At 43.0% G+C, this 17,285-nt stretch overlaps 1 protein-coding gene across 1 annotated transcript in view; it reads right to left on the bottom strand.

The window, feature by feature from the left end:
- Positions 1-5,526: 5,526 nt before the first annotated feature.
- The window catches only part of FLT3 (fms-related tyrosine kinase 3), a gene marked incomplete at its 5' end in the record, with an annotated part of 29,798 nt that continues 18,039 nt past the window's right edge, over positions 5,527-17,285 (bottom strand). Inside the window, 13 exons of the mRNA XM_010134944.1 lie at positions 5,527-5,661; positions 6,726-6,831; positions 8,255-8,354; positions 8,438-8,549; positions 9,178-9,300; positions 9,601-9,725; positions 10,109-10,236; positions 10,606-10,759; positions 12,541-12,651; positions 13,892-13,996; positions 14,086-14,218; positions 14,358-14,470; positions 15,603-15,781. Of these exons, the coding sequence (XP_010133246.1) occupies positions 5,527-5,661; positions 6,726-6,831; positions 8,255-8,354; positions 8,438-8,549; positions 9,178-9,300; positions 9,601-9,725; positions 10,109-10,236; positions 10,606-10,759; positions 12,541-12,651; positions 13,892-13,996; positions 14,086-14,218; positions 14,358-14,470; positions 15,603-15,781 (1,624 nt within the window). The remainder of the gene's footprint in view (positions 5,662-6,725; positions 6,832-8,254; positions 8,355-8,437; positions 8,550-9,177; positions 9,301-9,600; positions 9,726-10,108; positions 10,237-10,605; positions 10,760-12,540; positions 12,652-13,891; positions 13,997-14,085; positions 14,219-14,357; positions 14,471-15,602; positions 15,782-17,285) is intronic.

Here is a 17,285-nt window from a genome sequence, read left to right as displayed (position 1 = left end):
GTGGGGACGTGGTGGGAGCACGGTGCTCCCCAGCCTCAGCTCTGCAGAGAGAAACAGCCGGCCCGGGCTGGGAGCCCGAGGCAGAGCTGCCCCTCCGCTGCTCAGCCCTCGCCCAGAGCCACACCGCTCCCAGGAAAACCACAAGTCCCAGCCCAGCTGGTGGGATGGTGCTACTAACGTGTGTGTTTATGCCCATGCCAAGCAAAATATCAAATTCCATCTGCAAAATGGTTTGCACATATTTGTCACCAGCGAGCTCCCAGGCTATTCCTCCACACCCCAGGTGCAATATAAAGGCTGATGTCTTCACCACTTTCCTCACTGATTCATTCCCTATGTCTCCCAGCTTTGAAATGTAACCTTGGCAGGCCAGTGATGCATACCCTGTGGCCGTGTCCTTCCACACGTACCGATAGCCAGCGCCATTCCTGCGATTTATTCCCTCCTTCAGGGCCTTCCATGGCAAGATGCTATGGGGTGTCTGCCCCATACCAGCATCTCCTTCAGCCTGTGTCAAGACAGGCCCAATCCAGCAAACCTGTTCAGTCAGCAGAGGCACAAGGTGACTCTGGCTCGCATAGGTGGTTTGTTGTATGTGAGGCTGAAGATTTCAAAGGCCGTAACTGTACACAACCCTGCAGGGCTGTGGTGTTTAGAAAATAATATTTAGTGCTACACAATGTGGGAAGCCAAGGCAGGCAGCTGCCAAGCGCTTCCTTGGTCTGTCAGGGAGCAGGCTGAGGCTTCCACATGGGACCTTTCTTCATTCTGGGGTTGTAAAAAAAAGGCAGGAGAAAACTCATCTTACTCCATGGGCAAACTTGTTCCCTCCAAAACAAAAAAATCTCAGTCCTTTTGGCTCCAAGGAGAAACTGGTGCCTGACTGCTGTCCATCACCTCCCATTTGCTCACAGCTGTCTTTTTCTAGTTACTGGGAGAGAAAAGGACTCTCATTTCTTCTTTTGCTGGTCTGAAAAGAGGCCCCCAAAGAAGTGAAAGGGTAGGGCGAGGCCCAGAGCCAGAGCTCAGACTCCTGGCTGTGGCCCACACTGCCATCCTCTGGCCTCTCATTTTGCACCTCAGGTCCTAAGAACCATTTTCGGCTCTGCCTGCGTTTAGCTCCACAGCCCCTCTGCATCCAGGACACCTCTGGGCACAGGAGCCTTTTCCAAAGTTCTCAGTCCACATAAGGTAGATAGTCACTCTTCCAGGAGAAATATGGTGGAAACTAGAGCTAGGCTCCTCCTTCATTTTAGGATCTGAAGCCTCCAACCCTCTTCTGAGGATGGGGATGTCATGGACTTCCATTAGAAGTAACTTCTGGGATTTCTTCAGCTGGAAGACTGTGGTGTCCCTATGGCATAGGGCATGGAATGACAGAAACTCTAGTGCAGCTGAGAAGATGTATCTCTGGGCACACACGGGCAGCCTCAGCTAAGTGCCAAAGCTTAGCTGTGGTGAAAAGGATCATGAGTAGGTATAGGTAGCATGTGCTGGAGGAGTGGGACACTGTCAGGATCTCTCATGGGTTTTCATCCCAACTAAGCAGTATCTAAACACCTTCCTGTGTCTCTGTGGAGGTGGCCACAGGAGCACCATCGCTTTTCCATCTCTCTTCAGAACACAGGTCTTCAGAATTCCTTCTCATCTGAGATCTGATCCAAACTGTACTCCGAGGCACCTGTACTTCTGCTAGGAGTGTTGCTCTATCAGTGTTCCAGCACAGCCTTAAAACCCTGAATTCTAATGTGGCAGTGACCTGTAAGGCAGGATCCCCTTGTTTATCTTATCCCCGGGAAGCAAGTCAGGAAGCATGAATCTTGACCAGGTCTCAGACATCCTGGCTGGGAGGGATGCTTTCCACACCACTGCACAGCGCTGGGATGCTCGCCAAGGGTGAGAAGGAGCTGGGCTCAGGTCCCAACTCTTTCTGAAGTGATTTGTGATCTACCCAACCACAGGTCCGGGTCGGTCTTTTTTTTTTTCTTTTTTTTTTTTTTTTGAGGTGGGTTTTTTTTTATTGGCTAATTTTTTAGTATTAATACCAGCAAAATATCGGGTTGCAATTTTTTTTTTTTTTTTTTTTTTGTAGCTGGTTTACTTTGCATGGCCTAATTAATTAGCCATTGATGGGGGAGGGTAGGAGACAGCGACTCACTAGTGCAGTAGTGCAGTTAGCTGGGAAGAGGGAGCCCTGTGAGACAGAATACTCGATCTAGTTCAGTTTCTGAGAGAGGGGACATGAGCTCTGGTGTGCCCAGCTGCATGGGGAATGCCCTGATCTAGTCACCCTTAGCCTGTTTTAATTTCTGCATCCCCAAAATATTTTTCAGCAGAAGCGGGGTCTCTTAAAGAATAACACACCTGCAGATAGCTCTGTAGCAGATGCGACCTTGGATTTCTTCAATCCTTTCACAGATCCCTCCATGAACATGTGGACTGAAAGCCACTGCTAGCCTGCGTGAGAGTCATTTCTGCTCTCCTTTTCTGGTTCAACATTATTAGCTCCAGCTTCTTCCAGAGAAACCTCAGAGGGCCCATTCCAGGTATCCCAAATCCGAGACATGCTGGAGAAGCATCTCCAGTTTCTCTTGAACTGGACAGAGAAAAGTCTCTTATTTTTTGATGTCTGCTGCCTGTGATACACGAGCAGAGATGTTTGGGAGACACACTGAGGGAGGGGGCTGGCTGGTTCGCACTGGTAGTTGGGTCATCCATTGTCAGTACTAAGAGTTTTCGGCTGTGAGTTCCCTTTGTGTGGCACCATCATCCCCAGCCCTGCTGCCCTGTATCTTCCGTAGCTCTTCTCCAGACAGCGCGGCTGGCCTAGGCCCTTCTGCTAAGCACCAGCTCGGTTCCTGGACCCCTCAGCCCGCTCCAGCTTTAGGTTTCCAGACAGCCGGGGGAAGCCGCGGTCGCGGAGCTCCATCTAGTGCCGGCCCCGGCAGCGGGATGGGGACCGTGCCCTCTCGAGGCCACCTCATCCCGGGGGCATTCCACGGGCAAGTCTCCTCGGGACCGGGCTACAGGGTCCGAGGTGTGCTTTGGCAGGGAAAAAGGGAAGAAAATTAGGGCCGATTCCTCAACGCATCTTGTCTTTCAGTTTGGGTTGTCAAATATTTCTTTCTTGTTTTTTCTCTGTTGTTGTTAACAAGGAGAGGGCAGTGTCCTTGGCCATTTAGGACTTTTAACTGACCTCAACCCTTTCTGTTCCTCTTCTTCCTGGCTTAACGATTACTGAATCATTGTCAGTCTCTGCCTAACTTAATGCATCTAGCTTAGACTAACTTAGGCATCTCTGCTGGAGGTCTTCAAACAAGATCAAATCTCTCCATTCACTACAGGGGGAATTTAGCACTTTCTCCAGAGAACCTGCTCCTGGAGGCACAGATTAGAGGTCTGGATCCTAACAAGAGAAATATGGGCATTTTCCTTCAAGAATCATGAAACTACTCCTTAAACAGCACTGGCTGTGGCTTTGCACATATCTGGGAATGGACCAGCCAACAACTTGGCCAAGTTGTGTTTGAATCATCCTGGAAAGGAAATGTGCTCCTAAAAGATACTATTTTTTCACTGAATATCTCCTGCATCTTTGTTCCATCCCTCTGTGCTCTGTAGAAACAAAAAACTCCTTCACGTGACCAGCCCTTACAGGAGGGTCTTTCTCCTGACTGTACTTCCTCAGAGTGCCGTTACCTGAGCTGCTTTTCACGTGTGCATCACAAGGAGTTTGTGGTAGCTCCAATGTTCTCTGTTTGCCTTTATATTCCCGAGTCTCAGCTCAGTACTGATGATGGGGCCACATAACCGCTGCCCACTTCTTTTTTAACCTTGTGAAAAAACATTGGACACAACCCTCTTACATGTCTAATGCACTTGAGATTCCAAATCTGCTCCTGTATGAGCCAAGTTCACATCTACTTAGCTTCCAGGGCCAGCTAGGCTTGGATGTAACCAGTTCAGTGTTAAGCTCCTCTAGCTCTGAAGGTTGAAAACCCCTGTTTGCACAAGACACTCAACTCCCATTTTCCAGTAAATGGTGGTTGTGTGTTAATGGTCCTGAACAGTGACATCTCATTGCTGAACACTTTGAAATTGTATCGAGCGTGTTGTCATACATATTTTCCAGAAAGTCAATGTTAAGGTTTTATTTCTATCTTTATATTTCCAAATTATTCTCCAGAATTTATATCTGTTAAAAAAATCAACGATTTCTTGCTAATCCAACAATGTTAATAAAAATATATAAATCATAATCACTGTATTACAACATGAATTATTTTCAGATGTTAGTAAAGAACAGCTTAATTTATGTGATAGCAGATTCTATCCAAACACTTATTCATTTATAATACTTGCCACTAAAGTCTTAACTGTGGTTAGCATTTTCTAAAATGTAAAAGAGGATAAAATTATTAACCAGTATATTCTTACCTTGATTGACTGTAATGTAGAAAAATGTGTCCCGTTAGTCATTATGAAAGATGCATTTACAAACCCCCAAACATTGTCATGAAAATAATGCATCTTTTTATCTGTATTAAAAACTCATCGAGCCTCTGGTTATTGTCCTGAGAGTCTGGGAAAAAGTTAAAGAGATATACTCTCATTTTATTGCAAAAGGGTTCATACACCTGGGCTGATTTCTAGGAATTGACAGTGATGCTACTACACTCCTAAATTGCTTCAGAAGATAATTTCTTTCAAATTAAACATTTTAATTTGATTAAAATCCCTAAAGCCCAAAGAAAGGAATTAGCTTTAACTCATTTGAAGTGAGTCTTCCAGTTGGAGACCAACACCTGGATTTTCTAGACGAGGGGGGCAGAGGGTCATCTCCAAATATTACTCCTCTTGCTTGTTTTAGATGCCTATTTTAGGTAGAAAGGAATCACTCACTGTAAATACCTAGCTCTCATCAGCAGGTGCCAAATGTAGCCTGGATGATTAGAGACCACCCCAGTACCTAAACATTGGATGGAATGAACTCACCTGAACTGGTCAGCTATAAGGAACTTCACAGCAATTGAGATGTTCAGGATAAGACAGTTATATACATTCAAATCCATAGTTCCTTGTAAACCAAGGCTGCTATTTTAAAATTTGGGCATCTGACATTGGCTACTCCAATGGCCTTTTTTTCCCCAACACCCACTGACATCTGGAGATGAAGATGTGAGTAGCACTTCCGGAAATCACGCCAGTTCTCTTTAGATGCATAGTCTGTGCTTGTAAACAGTGACTAAATCACCATGGATTTTCTTCTAAATAAACATGGATTTCCTTCTAAAATCCATGGATTTTCTTGTGTTTGCTTGCAATATGACAAGAACAGTCTGAATTCAATGCATTGATTAGACACTCTTTACATAAAACGAAGAAAAGAGATATCCAGTTGGAGAGAAACAGCAAAAAGACCATTACTTCTGTCTTGTGATAGATGTGTTTGCTGAATTCAAACTAATGACTTTTGTCTTATCCTCAAAGTTTGTGAAAATACTGAGATCAAATTCATAACCCAGATTATTTTTCAACCTGAGAGTCTTCATGCTGGAGCACAGTTGGGGATAGCAGAGATTCCTCATCCCTGGTTTCATGCGGTTTAGTTTTGAGGCTGGAATTGTGTCTAGAAACATTTTTCTCCATATTCTGGTAAACCTAGAATTGGGAGGAGGAAATAAAAGAAATCTTCTGTTATCACTTATTGTACTTGGAAAATTGCTCTTCTCCCTGTGAAGTGGGCACTTGTAAGGTACAGCCCAACTCCTCTTGAGGGAGAATCACACTCCTATCTGCCTGTTACTTCCCTCTGACTCCAGAGGGAGTCCAGGCAACTTGCTAAGTGAGATGGACCTTATCTGGCCCAAAAGGGCTGGACTAAGGGCACTGGTCTGCAAAGGAGTCCAGTGATTCCGAGATTTTGTGAGTCTGTGACTGCAAAGGAGGATTTTTTTCCTAGGTTCAGTGCTTTGAAGTTGCTCATCAGTTTGCCTCTGTGTCCAGCAGCTTCTGCCAGGATAACAGCCTGCAGAGAGGCTCAAGACTGCAAAGGCAAGAGTCATTCACAGCTCTCCACATCCCAAAAGGTTCACAAGGATGCTGCTGAGAAGTAGCACCTAGCCCAGAGTAGAAACCCAGGTAGGAATTGGTAGTTTTTAAAGGAGTTGCTTATCCTCCCTGAGGAAGAGATCACAGTGTGGTAAGGATGGAACGTGACTTCCTCAGATCCTGTTTAATATTTTGACCTTTGAGAATGACATACAGCCCTCTGCCTGTGAGGACATGGCAACACATACTCATGGTGGCTCCCCATGAGATCCCTGGCAAGTGGTCCAGGCTCAGCTCTTCTCCCATGGCTGCTATCAACACCACCAAAGCCACTGGTGGTGGAGCACTGGCTCCTGCACAAGTAAGCACGTTCCCATAGCTCAGGCTGAGAGATTTCACCCTCTCAGAGTCCTGATGCAGACAGTAGGAAGTCAGGATTTCTTCTGATGGCTGGAAAAAATGCCCCAAACTCTTACACAGATCCGTGGGCAATATACCCTTAACACATATATAGGTGTATATATAAGTGCCTATATTTGGGCACGGGGATTGAACCCGCGACCTTGCACTTAAATAGAAAGCAGAAGGCTACTTCTTATTGTGATCTACAGGACTGGACAAAAAACCCCCCAAAACTCTACAAAACCGTTTTTCTTCTTTCTGTGTTTACTTACTGCTCCTTCTGCCTCAGCCAGCTGACATGCAAGAGAGGAAACCAGCAAAGAAAAAGAGGGTCTTTTTCTGGAGTCAAGGGTCCAACAGGACTGCATCACGTGATAGCTGCAGGAGCAAAGAGGTGGTACAGAAAAAGTTTTAGCTGTTGGACTCAGTCTAAGTGACTACATAGAAGTGCAGGATTTGGATGGAAATCATGGGGCACCAGAATGATTTCATAGAAAGAAGCCAGATTTGACATGTTCCATCAGAGGAAAAGATACAGAAAGACGAGGAAAAAGGGTGAAGTGAAGAACATGGCTTTACTGGAGTCCCAGCAAGATACTCCTCATAGGACTGAGGCCAGGATTTCACAATGTCTGGCACATACCAGCCTGTTAACCTTGTATCCTAGATTGCACAAGTAAATGGTAGAAAGACAATTCCTGTCTGTCTCCGGTGCTGAACATACTCTTGTGGACTCTGAGTCTTGAGGACACTTTTCACAGCAAGCCTTTTATGTAATTTGACATTACAGAAATTTTCCTGAAGTTTAAACACCACCTCAGAGAGTTTGTAGTTTCATCAGAGACCAGTGCAGTGTCTATTTGCTAAAGTCTCTTGCAAACTTACTGGGTCAATAAGTTACTTAATATTTATAAGCCCCACAGCAATCTTTCATGGGTCCATCTGTCAGGTTCACCTGTTCCTTTAATGCTATTAGTCTTTACACATAGAGGATGAGAACAGTATAATGCCCTAGCAAGGCAGTGAGTTCCTAGACCAGCTATGAAATGTCCACCTGAAAACCTCAGACAACCCATAGTCCTTCCCTTTCCTTCATGCTCCAGGTATCATAGTTCCCCATCACTGTCAATTCTCTTCTCTTTTCCCCTGGGATCCACCTCTAGGCAGAGTCCATCTAGGCACAGAGGCATAGGCTGAAAGTCTTGTGCTGAGAGCACAAGGAATATCTCCTGCCAACTCTCCCTCAGCAGGGTTTTTCTCTAAGAAAAGCCCTGGCCTCCTAGAACTGAATCGAACATGCTAGAGTTTCAATTAAAAATAATTTAAAAAAAATCACCAAAGATTTAGTTAATATCCAAAATTAATATGGTATAACAAAAAAAAAAAAAAAAGAAAAAGGAAAGTCTATGATCTGAGAACAGAAGTTCCCCGGGAAAGGAAGGCACGATTAAATAATGGTAATAAATTGGTCCTTTCAAACACCCTTAAAAAAAAAAAAAAAAAAAAAGAAAAAGGAAAGTCTATGATCTGAGAACAGAAGTTCCCCGGGAAAGGAAGGCACGATTAAATAATGGTAATAAATTGGTCCTTTCAAACACCCTTAACCTTTAGCATTGATCACTTCTGCTTTAGGACAAAACCCACAGGATCAAGCAGCCCTTCCTGACTGTAGAGGAAGATTTCACCACCTGCAAATTTTTTTGAGCAAGGTACAGTGTTCAATAAACAAAAGGTCATACAGTGACCTAGTAAATATAAATTCCCATGCACCCCATGTGCATCACTTAGGAAACACACTTACACAGCTTTTGTAGCATAATATGGTTGGTCCATTTTAAATCCACTTTGTATTAATTTGTAGAAGTTTGTATCAACCTGAATACCAGGGTAGGGATTTACACCTGTAGAAAAGATTGGAGAATACATGTTTATGCAAAAGTTGCCAAAACCAAGCACTGCTCTTTTGTTACATTACAGAACATACCCAAAGAGAATATTTCCCACAGTAATATTCCATAAGACCAGACATCACTCTTCATCGTGTATGTCCTCTCGAATAAGCTTTCAGGAGCCATCCATTTAACTGGTAAACGAGCCTGTACAGACAGGGGAAAAGCAGGCTGGGACACGCTGGGACACAGGCTTTCTAGGTGACTCAGTGTAGTTCTCGCTGCTTGAGTAGGATCAATTACTGTTAGTTACGTGAAAAGCTGGATCTCCCTTAGTAGCCCCTTTAAGTTTCTCTTAAAGAAAGAAACAGTCCTTTTAAGAAGCCAATTAATCTCAGCTGTTTTAGATGACTGTTTAAGGAGGAGATGAGCTCAGCCCTGGAATAGCTTTCTTCCCTATTCTGGCTTCCAGAGTGAGTAGCTCAGATGGAGATGTCTACTACATATAACCAGAGGATCTGGTGTACCCCAAACATATGCTATTGTCCCTATGCTATTATTGTCCATAACATCTGCATCTCTGCACTTTCCATCAATGTATTTCATTGCGCTTTAGAAAGGACATGGGTGCCATCTCATTTACAGTACTAGCTTGATGACATTAATTACAAGCTAAGCATCTGAATTTGCCAAGGGCAGGAAAAAGAGAAAATTCTGCACTGTCTGTACAGATATTTATAAAGCTAACAAAGAATTTGAAAATGAAAGGTTTCATTTTCTTAGATCTTATCATTCTCATAGTGGTAGGAAAAATAGAGAGCACTTGGGAACTTACATTGCCCCTGACAATGTAGTTGGAGTCATTCACTATATCTCTGGCGAGGCCGAAGTCACATATTTTCACCACTTTTCCATGGGTCACTAGGATATTCCGGGCAGCAAGGTCTCGGTGAATGCACTTAGAAGGAAAGGAAGGGTTAATGCTCTGCAGCTTATAGTATCAAAAGAAGATAATTCCCCAGTCTTGGACGGAGCTCTCTGAATTGGCACCTCATTCCATAAGGACAGGGACAGAGCAGACAGAAGTGTGCAACCACTCCTTCTTACTGAGGGCCATGTCTAATATTGCAGTCCATAAAGCTGGGGGAGGAGGTACAGTTCAAGCCTGCCACTGTGTGGCTGTTCCTCAGTCTGCTTTTTACAGATTGACATATTTTTGCCATCTTTTCTATCTTTTGTTTGTTACCCTATATCATACCGACTTGGACTCAAGGAACTCCATTCCTTTGGCAACTTGATAAGAGAAGCAAAGAAGGTCTTCAAAAGTGAGCACATTAAAATCCTCTTCTTCATCCATCCATCTGTCTACATGCTTAATTTTATCTGTAAAAAATAACTAGAGTATGAGTTTTCCATGGTCTTCCTCAGTCTCTGATTAATTCTACTGACTGTCATAAGGATTTTCACGTGTTCCTACCAAGAATAACATCAGAAAGAGTATCCTTCTTTTGCATCCCTTGCTCAGACACAAATTAAAAGAAAGGGTATTTTTATGCTCAAATACTATGTATAGCATGACCAGAAACACAAGCCTCTGGTTTTAACTGTTGTTGAATCCTTCTCCAGCAAAATTTCTGCCAGGATGCAAGAGACACATGTAATAGAAAGGGGCCTTCTGTGTCACTGAATAGATTCTGGTTAGGTTAATAATATAATAAATACAGTAATTACAGAATTACTAGAGATAAAACCAATTAATTTCTTACCTTCCTCAGAATACAGCACAATCCCCTTTGATCCAGATGTCACATTCATGTTTTGACTTTGTGTGATTTCAAACTCATCCTCTCTGCACAGAGTCATATTCGCACCGTGGTTCAGGTGAGTTCCCTTCCTGGAGTGGGTGACACATTTTCAAAGGTTATACACAGTGGATTACATATTCACATGATCTTCTCGACATCAGCCGATTTGCAGTGAAAAAGCATGATCAGTTATTGCTACCAAAAATTTGGGCACAGACATGAGTCTTCTCAAAACTAGAAAAGGAAATAAGGGATTGCTTGTCTTTTGCAGCCCAGTGTCAGAAGACGGCTGTAAGGAGAATCAAATCTCAGTTCCTCCCAAAGCATTGCTTAGTAAAGTTTGTGAGGGTACGTTCTCAAGATTTCAATGATTTCACCCGTTTACAGCACAGCTGAGAATGCAGCTTAAAAAGAGACAGTAGCTTTATAAAGTATTAAACTGTTGCTGAATGCTTTACCTGGAATTTTGGTCCAAATGGATATTGTGGTAAAAGCTGAAGTTGTGCTGTTTAAAAATACCCGTCAATGACCAGTGAAACTTTTCTCTCTTACTCCTTAAGTAGTTCAGAAGGTCACCATAGCAACAGTATTCAAATATCAAGTAGATTGGTCCTGAAATAGTTGGAAATTTAAATGCCTCCTGCTATCTATAGCACTCTCCTCATTAAAATCCTAATGATGCCTCATCTTCTCCCAGGACTAATCTATATTAAATGTTCCAAGCACCTTCACTTCCCAGGTAGATAACCTGTACTGATGGGCAGGTAATGCTTACTGACTGTAATGACTGACTGTAATGTCCCTTTGGAAAGCCTGTGTTGATGATTATTCCCTGCGGTGCATCTCCAACGGTGGACTGCAAGCCCCTATGAGGGCACAAAGATCCTTTCCCACGCCAAATGCCACCGGGCAGAGCAGCACAGGCTATAAAGATGCAGCATATTGTCTAAACTATACATGGTTCAAGCAAAAGATGAACCCTGGTAATCATCTTGATGGTGCAAATTGGTATTATGTTCTTCCATTTATCTGCACTCTCTTGGTGTTCTAGAAACATCCTTTTGTTTTCATGAAGGTCACCTGAAACCCAGGTGTGTTAGCTGAGAGGACCTATAGGAGGGAAAGATCTTACAAGTGTATGCATTTGAGTGGAGCACTGGTCAGGACACTTTCTCAAAAAGAAAAAATACCTCCGATTCCTGACTGGGCAGGAGCGAATGGCTCACAGAGAGCTCAGGCTGGTCACACATCACCCCTGCAAAATCTTACACTGGTATCACTTCAGAAAGACCAGCTACAAATTTGTGGACATTTGTGCCAGAAGTCCCCTGTCAAGCAAAGTAGGGCACATTGGAAAAAGGTCATAAAGTGTCTCAGAGGGCGGGTATGAAAATCTTGAGAACTGTGTAAATACTTCTGAACACAGGACTTGGATTAGGCTGGAGGTGATCCTGCCCTACCCTGCCAGAATAAGCAGGTCTTCCCTGCAGCTCTCCTACCTCATCACATCTTGCCGAATTTTCCAGAAGGCAGTGGCAGCCTGTATAGTTTCAATTCAGCTAAAGCTGCCCCTGACAATCTATTGTTTTCCTCTTTTGCCTCAAAAGACTTCTTATGACACTATTGATGCAAACCGGGGAAACGAGTTAAATGTTCTCTTTGGTCTTTCTGACTTAGTATCTGTGGCAGAAAATCTGTCAAGTTTTTCAGTGGCAGGTGTTACAATTCACGATACGGACAAACACTGGGTAAACCGTGGCACTTCCCCCAAGATTATTTGTACTTTAGCCTTTCTCCTCCCACTCCTGTTCACTGCTGGACTGTCCAGAGAGGGAGTTCTTGGGACAGGAATACCCATGTACGTTGCCTCAATGATATCAGAAGTCACACATATTTCTGTCTAGCTTTAGGCAATTTTTCCATTTTTTTCTACAACTTGACTGTTTTGGTGATCGATATGATTAAAAAAGAAAAAAGATACAATTTTTATTGTGAAAAGAACCATGTGGATACAAAATTAATTTACACCCAGTAAGTTTCTCCTTTTCGTTTAATGAACTGGCCGTAACAGTGCCATCCCCACTGTAATAGGAAAATCTTTTCTAGAGAAGGGCTATTCTATTGCTTCATGCAAGTAGTTAGAAAGGATCCATTTCTGTACACATGCATGGCTTTACTTGGCTTTCAGTTCATCTTATTTTGGGCCAGCACAGAACAGCACAATTGGTTGGGCAAAGACAGTGAACAGGGGAACGGCAGCACTAGTAATACGCGATTTATCATGACTTGAATGTTTTTAATACTGCTTTCAATGAGCAATTTTTGATCCTCCTTTTCTGTTCAGGAGCCCTCACTAGAATCAAGGTTTTAACTGGTACCTCTCCACTAGTTACCTGACACAGTACAAGCTCCTAGTAGGTTCACAATATTTTCATGGCTTCCAATATGAGTCATCATTTTCAGCTCAGACATTAGAGCATCTTTTTCTGAAGCATCAGGTTTTTCTATAAAAATAATAACACAGATTTGGAAATCACCAGCAAAGAAATAAAAATGTAAATGGTTGCGATGCTTTCTAACATGCAAGTCTTCATTTCAAATTCATTGGACTGACAGTACATTTGGGAACATTCTAAAAAATCGTTGTACAGTATAAAAAGATTTAGCCAAAGACGGAAAGTGTGTGTGAGTGTGGGTCATTTGAATGCTTGGGAAAGCAGTTATAAAATGTAAATATTGGTCATTCTTGGGATGGCAAGGAATGACAGCAGTGTATGAAAGTGTTCACAAGCACAGAAAAAATGGCGGTTAGCCCTATTGGAAAGAAAAAAATGTCTTAGCTGTCATACGGCATGCAACCAGTTGCAATCCAATAGTTAAGAAGGCCACTGTGTGTTTCAGTAATAGCTTCAGGCTTGTTTTTCAGCGGGAATTTGGTCCTCCAAAATGATGAAATTGAATTTCCATAAAGGTAACTGCAAAGCAGTAGACCAAGGAATCGTAAAGCTGATGCTCATGTGCAAAGGGGGGATGAAGAGTTGGATGGCAGAAAGGGACTGTGTGGGCACACACAGGGTGCTGCAGCTGCTGCTGCTGTGAAGCTCATCCCATTAGGTTTCAACAGAGCTGCAGTACTTGGGAGCCAGTGAGGCAGTCCTGTTTGCTGGTGGGAGGCTTGCTTCCAGACACTGCTTTTATGAGGTGGCAAGAGAGTCTGAAGAGAGAGCAGAGCAAAGCAGCAAGGTTTAAGAAGGCTCCTGATCCATAAGGAAAGATGGAAAGAAATTGCTTTGCCTCATCAAGAAGAAAAGACTGCAGGAAAATCACTGGAAGTTTTGCAAACAAGCTAGTTCATATGCAGGAGGTGAAGGGAGTGCAACAGCCAGACAGCACTACAAGAAAAAGGGATCTTATTCCAAAGTCCACAGAGTCACCAATGTGACCAACAGGCTAATCTGCACTACGAATTTGCATTTGTCCTCTTTAGAGCAGAGCAGCTCCATCCTTCCCCACTCAACGCAGACCTGTGATGCGCTGCACAAAATGCAACACACTGCAGGAGGAAGGCACTTCAGCAATACCCTTCCAAGCTAAAATAGGATTTAGAAAGCATTTTGAAACAAGCATTTGTGAGCTGTAGCTGCTAAAAGTCTGTATATAAAAGGATTTCTTCCAACACCTCTTCCGCTTTGGAGCTGCCAGAATACATCACTGCTTGCAAAAGGCACCCGGAGTTTATCGTACCTTTTAACATTTTGACTGCCACCTGGACAGAATCTCCTGCATTGCTAATTCCATAAGCTGTTGCATTCACCACTTTCCCAAAAGCCCCAGAACCGAGGACCTGTCCTACAAGAAACAAAATGTCAATATTGTTTGCAGTTGGTACAGCACAGGCTAGTGCTCCAACACTGTGATTTGCTTTGTGAACTGCTCACCAAATTCCAGATTTTCCCTGGGAAATTCCCATTTGAGATCATATTCGAATTCTCGGAAGTCAATGTAGATGTACTCGTTATCCGATGGGCCTACCATCTGTATCATCTGCAACTGGCTTTCATATCTAAATTGCTTTGGAAGAAAAAAAAAAGTGGAATAAGTCTTAGAGAAACAGCCTCAGGTAGGAGGCTACCTGAGGCTACCTGTTCCTACCAAACAGCCTTTGGTAGGAACAAAAGAAGAAGGGGCAGGTATTTATGTTTGCTTTTACCTTTTTATATCTATGGAAAATGAACACAAACAAAAAAGTGATCAATAGGAGGAAAAATCCAGCAGAGACATAGAATGTGGCATTGTCCGGGGGGGAAGAAACTGCTCCTGAAACTTCAAGTGACACATATTACTACCCACTGAACCACTACCCAGCTTGTGTGTACAACTAAACGTGCAAGGAGAACCTTGCTTGTTAGTTCTGCCGGTTTGCAGACCTCTTATGTCTGAGTCTCCTTGCATGGGGAATGGGATGGAGCCACATGCAAAGCAAGGAGCTTGGCAGGAGGTGTTAAGTGTTGGGCAACTCTGACATCTATTTTGACTTTAAAAAAATGCTATACCAATTAATAAATCTAAGTGCATGGAAGTATTGCTGTGATCCATGGATTAGACATCATTAACTGTAGTCAAAAGCACCAAACAACTTGTTTGTCCATGACAAAGTAAATCTCTGTACTGCAAACATCTGGGTGCTTCAAATCAGTTCTCAGATGCCACAGCACGTTCCCTGTAACTGAAATACTTTGCCCTATGGGATGGATACGGTGCTATAAGTATAAAGTGCAAAAAATATGGGCAAATAATCATATCAACTTTTTTGTTCAACATCTCTTATGTCCCCCTACAAGAAGAAAGACTGCACAGTGGTTCCCAAACCAGAGCTTATACTTCTGTCACCTGTCTACAGCAGTTTAAGAAGGTCTCTCCCTTGGTACTTGCTCCTCCTTCTCAGACAGAGATTGTCTCTTAGGTGGGCCTGTTGACTCAGTCATGCTCATGTTTGGGCACACAATGACCTCCATGGGGTGAGAAGAGCTCCCATGGACTTTTCTGGCAACACCACAGTGACTTCCAGGAGAGGAACAAGAGCCAACACCTGCCACCAGCTGCTGAAGTGTCTTCAGCAATTCTCAAGGCTGATTCCTCCAGGTTTCAGGTAGGGATTATCAAGAGGAAATAAAAAAGCAGACCCCAACATTGCCATGGCTCCATTCTGCACCTTCTATTCATGTAAAATTTCTGCTCATTTTAATGAGGGAGGCCCCCCCCCACTTTGGGACTGGAGAAAAGAGACATGTGTCTCCCACTCACCCACCGTTTCCCACACTGTATACATACAGCACTTGTGTTTTACCTGCAATGCCATTGCACAATCAGTCATTTAGCCAGATAAAAAATACTGTAAGTTCACCATCCCAGCTTTAATTGAGAAAGCCTGTTCTAAAGCACTGGCTTCTGGTACCTGACAGGTTAATGAAATTCTTTTCACAGGTTAAACCAGCAGAATTGTTTGCACAGCACTCAATGGAGAAGGTTGTTGCTGTCTCCTTTACATCTAAGGTACTGCTTGAAATCCACGACCCCAGCGATCTCCTCTCTGGCAAGAAGCTGTGAATTCCCTCAGTGATTTCTTCTGTACAGCTGAAAAAAAAGCAGAGCAGTTTTGATTTTTAGCTCACAGTGGCATTTTCCAGAGGAGAAGGACAGATTCTTCAAAACATGTCATATGTCTGTGTTAGAAGGGAGAGAAGGAGAGAGGGATAGAAGGGCTTGTTTATTACTTGCCACTGTTGAAGTGAGGCTTCAGAGCAGTTGCCAGTCTTATTTTTTGGTGATAAACTTGGCAAGGTCAGCAGAGAGTGAACTGGGCTCCTGGCCTCCTACACTGGGCTCACTCCTGCTCTCCATCACTGTCCTGGCAGGGCACCTGAACCCCCTGACCTCCAGGACCTCCACCAGTGCCACAGCTGATGTTGAACCCCCTCCCTCACCATCTATTCCCACTGGTTCCACATTTGCCTCAAACACTCAAACCACTGAGCAACACCAAATGAGCTGGTACTAAAACAATAAATACAAAATGAACCCACAGTAAAAATTCTAACTCCTTTCCCTGAAGATATGTGATTTCAACCACAAAGTTTCTCTAACTTAATATGGAGAGCATCCACCCTGTATTAATGACTTATTTAAGACCTGATATTTAGAAAAAGGGAACGTTACACTCGAAGGAAAGTGCACACAGAGATGATTTTGACTTTCAGCTTTTCTATCATTCATCAGCTTACTACCTAATTTACTGTCCACTCAAATAAATGAGGAAGTAAGTAAATACATAATTTTCATTCATCTCTACACATAGTACTAGCTTCTACATGTGGAAGTTCCCCCCCCCCCCTCCCAAAAAAAAGAAATGTCATAGCATTTTCTTTCCAAAAAGTTGTTTAAAGGAGTATTTATTTCAATGGGAAATTCCCCCCCCCCCCTCCCAAAAAAAAGAAATGTCATAGCATTTTCTTTCCAAAAAGTTGTTTAAAGGAGTATTTAAAAATCACTAGCTGGATGTTTTTCTTCCTCTTCCATCTGCACAAACAGAGTGATGTTAGGAAGCCTTTTCAGAGGCATGGATGAAAAATGGTGTAGATACCTTTTTATATCTGGTTAAAACACTTAGAATTTATCCACAATCTTCCAGTTTGAACCAGTATTCTTCTGACTTGTGGGATTATTAGTTCTTTTGCATATCTAAACTAAAAACTGTGGGTTCATAAAAAAGCTAAAAGCTGTTTCAGCAGCCCTTGAAATTTTAGGGTCTGACTCATTGCCCTAAATAAATAGAGGAAATGGAAACACTCTCACTAACTTTACAGGAAAAACTCTCCCTGATTTTACTGGCTTTGGTAACAGGTCACTGCAACAGCTGTATTAACCAAAGCTCAACCAATTAATCAAGCCCACATTAACCAAAGCATTCCCTGAATGGCCTCTAAGTTTGACAGGCCAAGAGAAAAACTTACAATGGGCTTTGTAACTACCTAACTGTTCATATAAACCCAGTGGGGTTTATTTCAGTGTAAAGAGCCTGAGATACAGATCTTTATAGACTTCATTTGATGCCAATAAAAAAAATTGAAAACTTTCCCTA

This window comes from Buceros rhinoceros, unplaced genomic scaffold (assembly GCF_000710305.1).
Source record: "Buceros rhinoceros silvestris isolate BGI_N320 unplaced genomic scaffold, ASM71030v1 scaffold6274, whole genome shotgun sequence".
NCBI classification, from domain to species: Eukaryota; Metazoa; Chordata; class Aves; order Bucerotiformes; family Bucerotidae; genus Buceros; species Buceros rhinoceros.
Note: the sequence above shows the minus strand (reverse complement) of the source record. Positions and strands in the feature narration are given on the sequence as shown.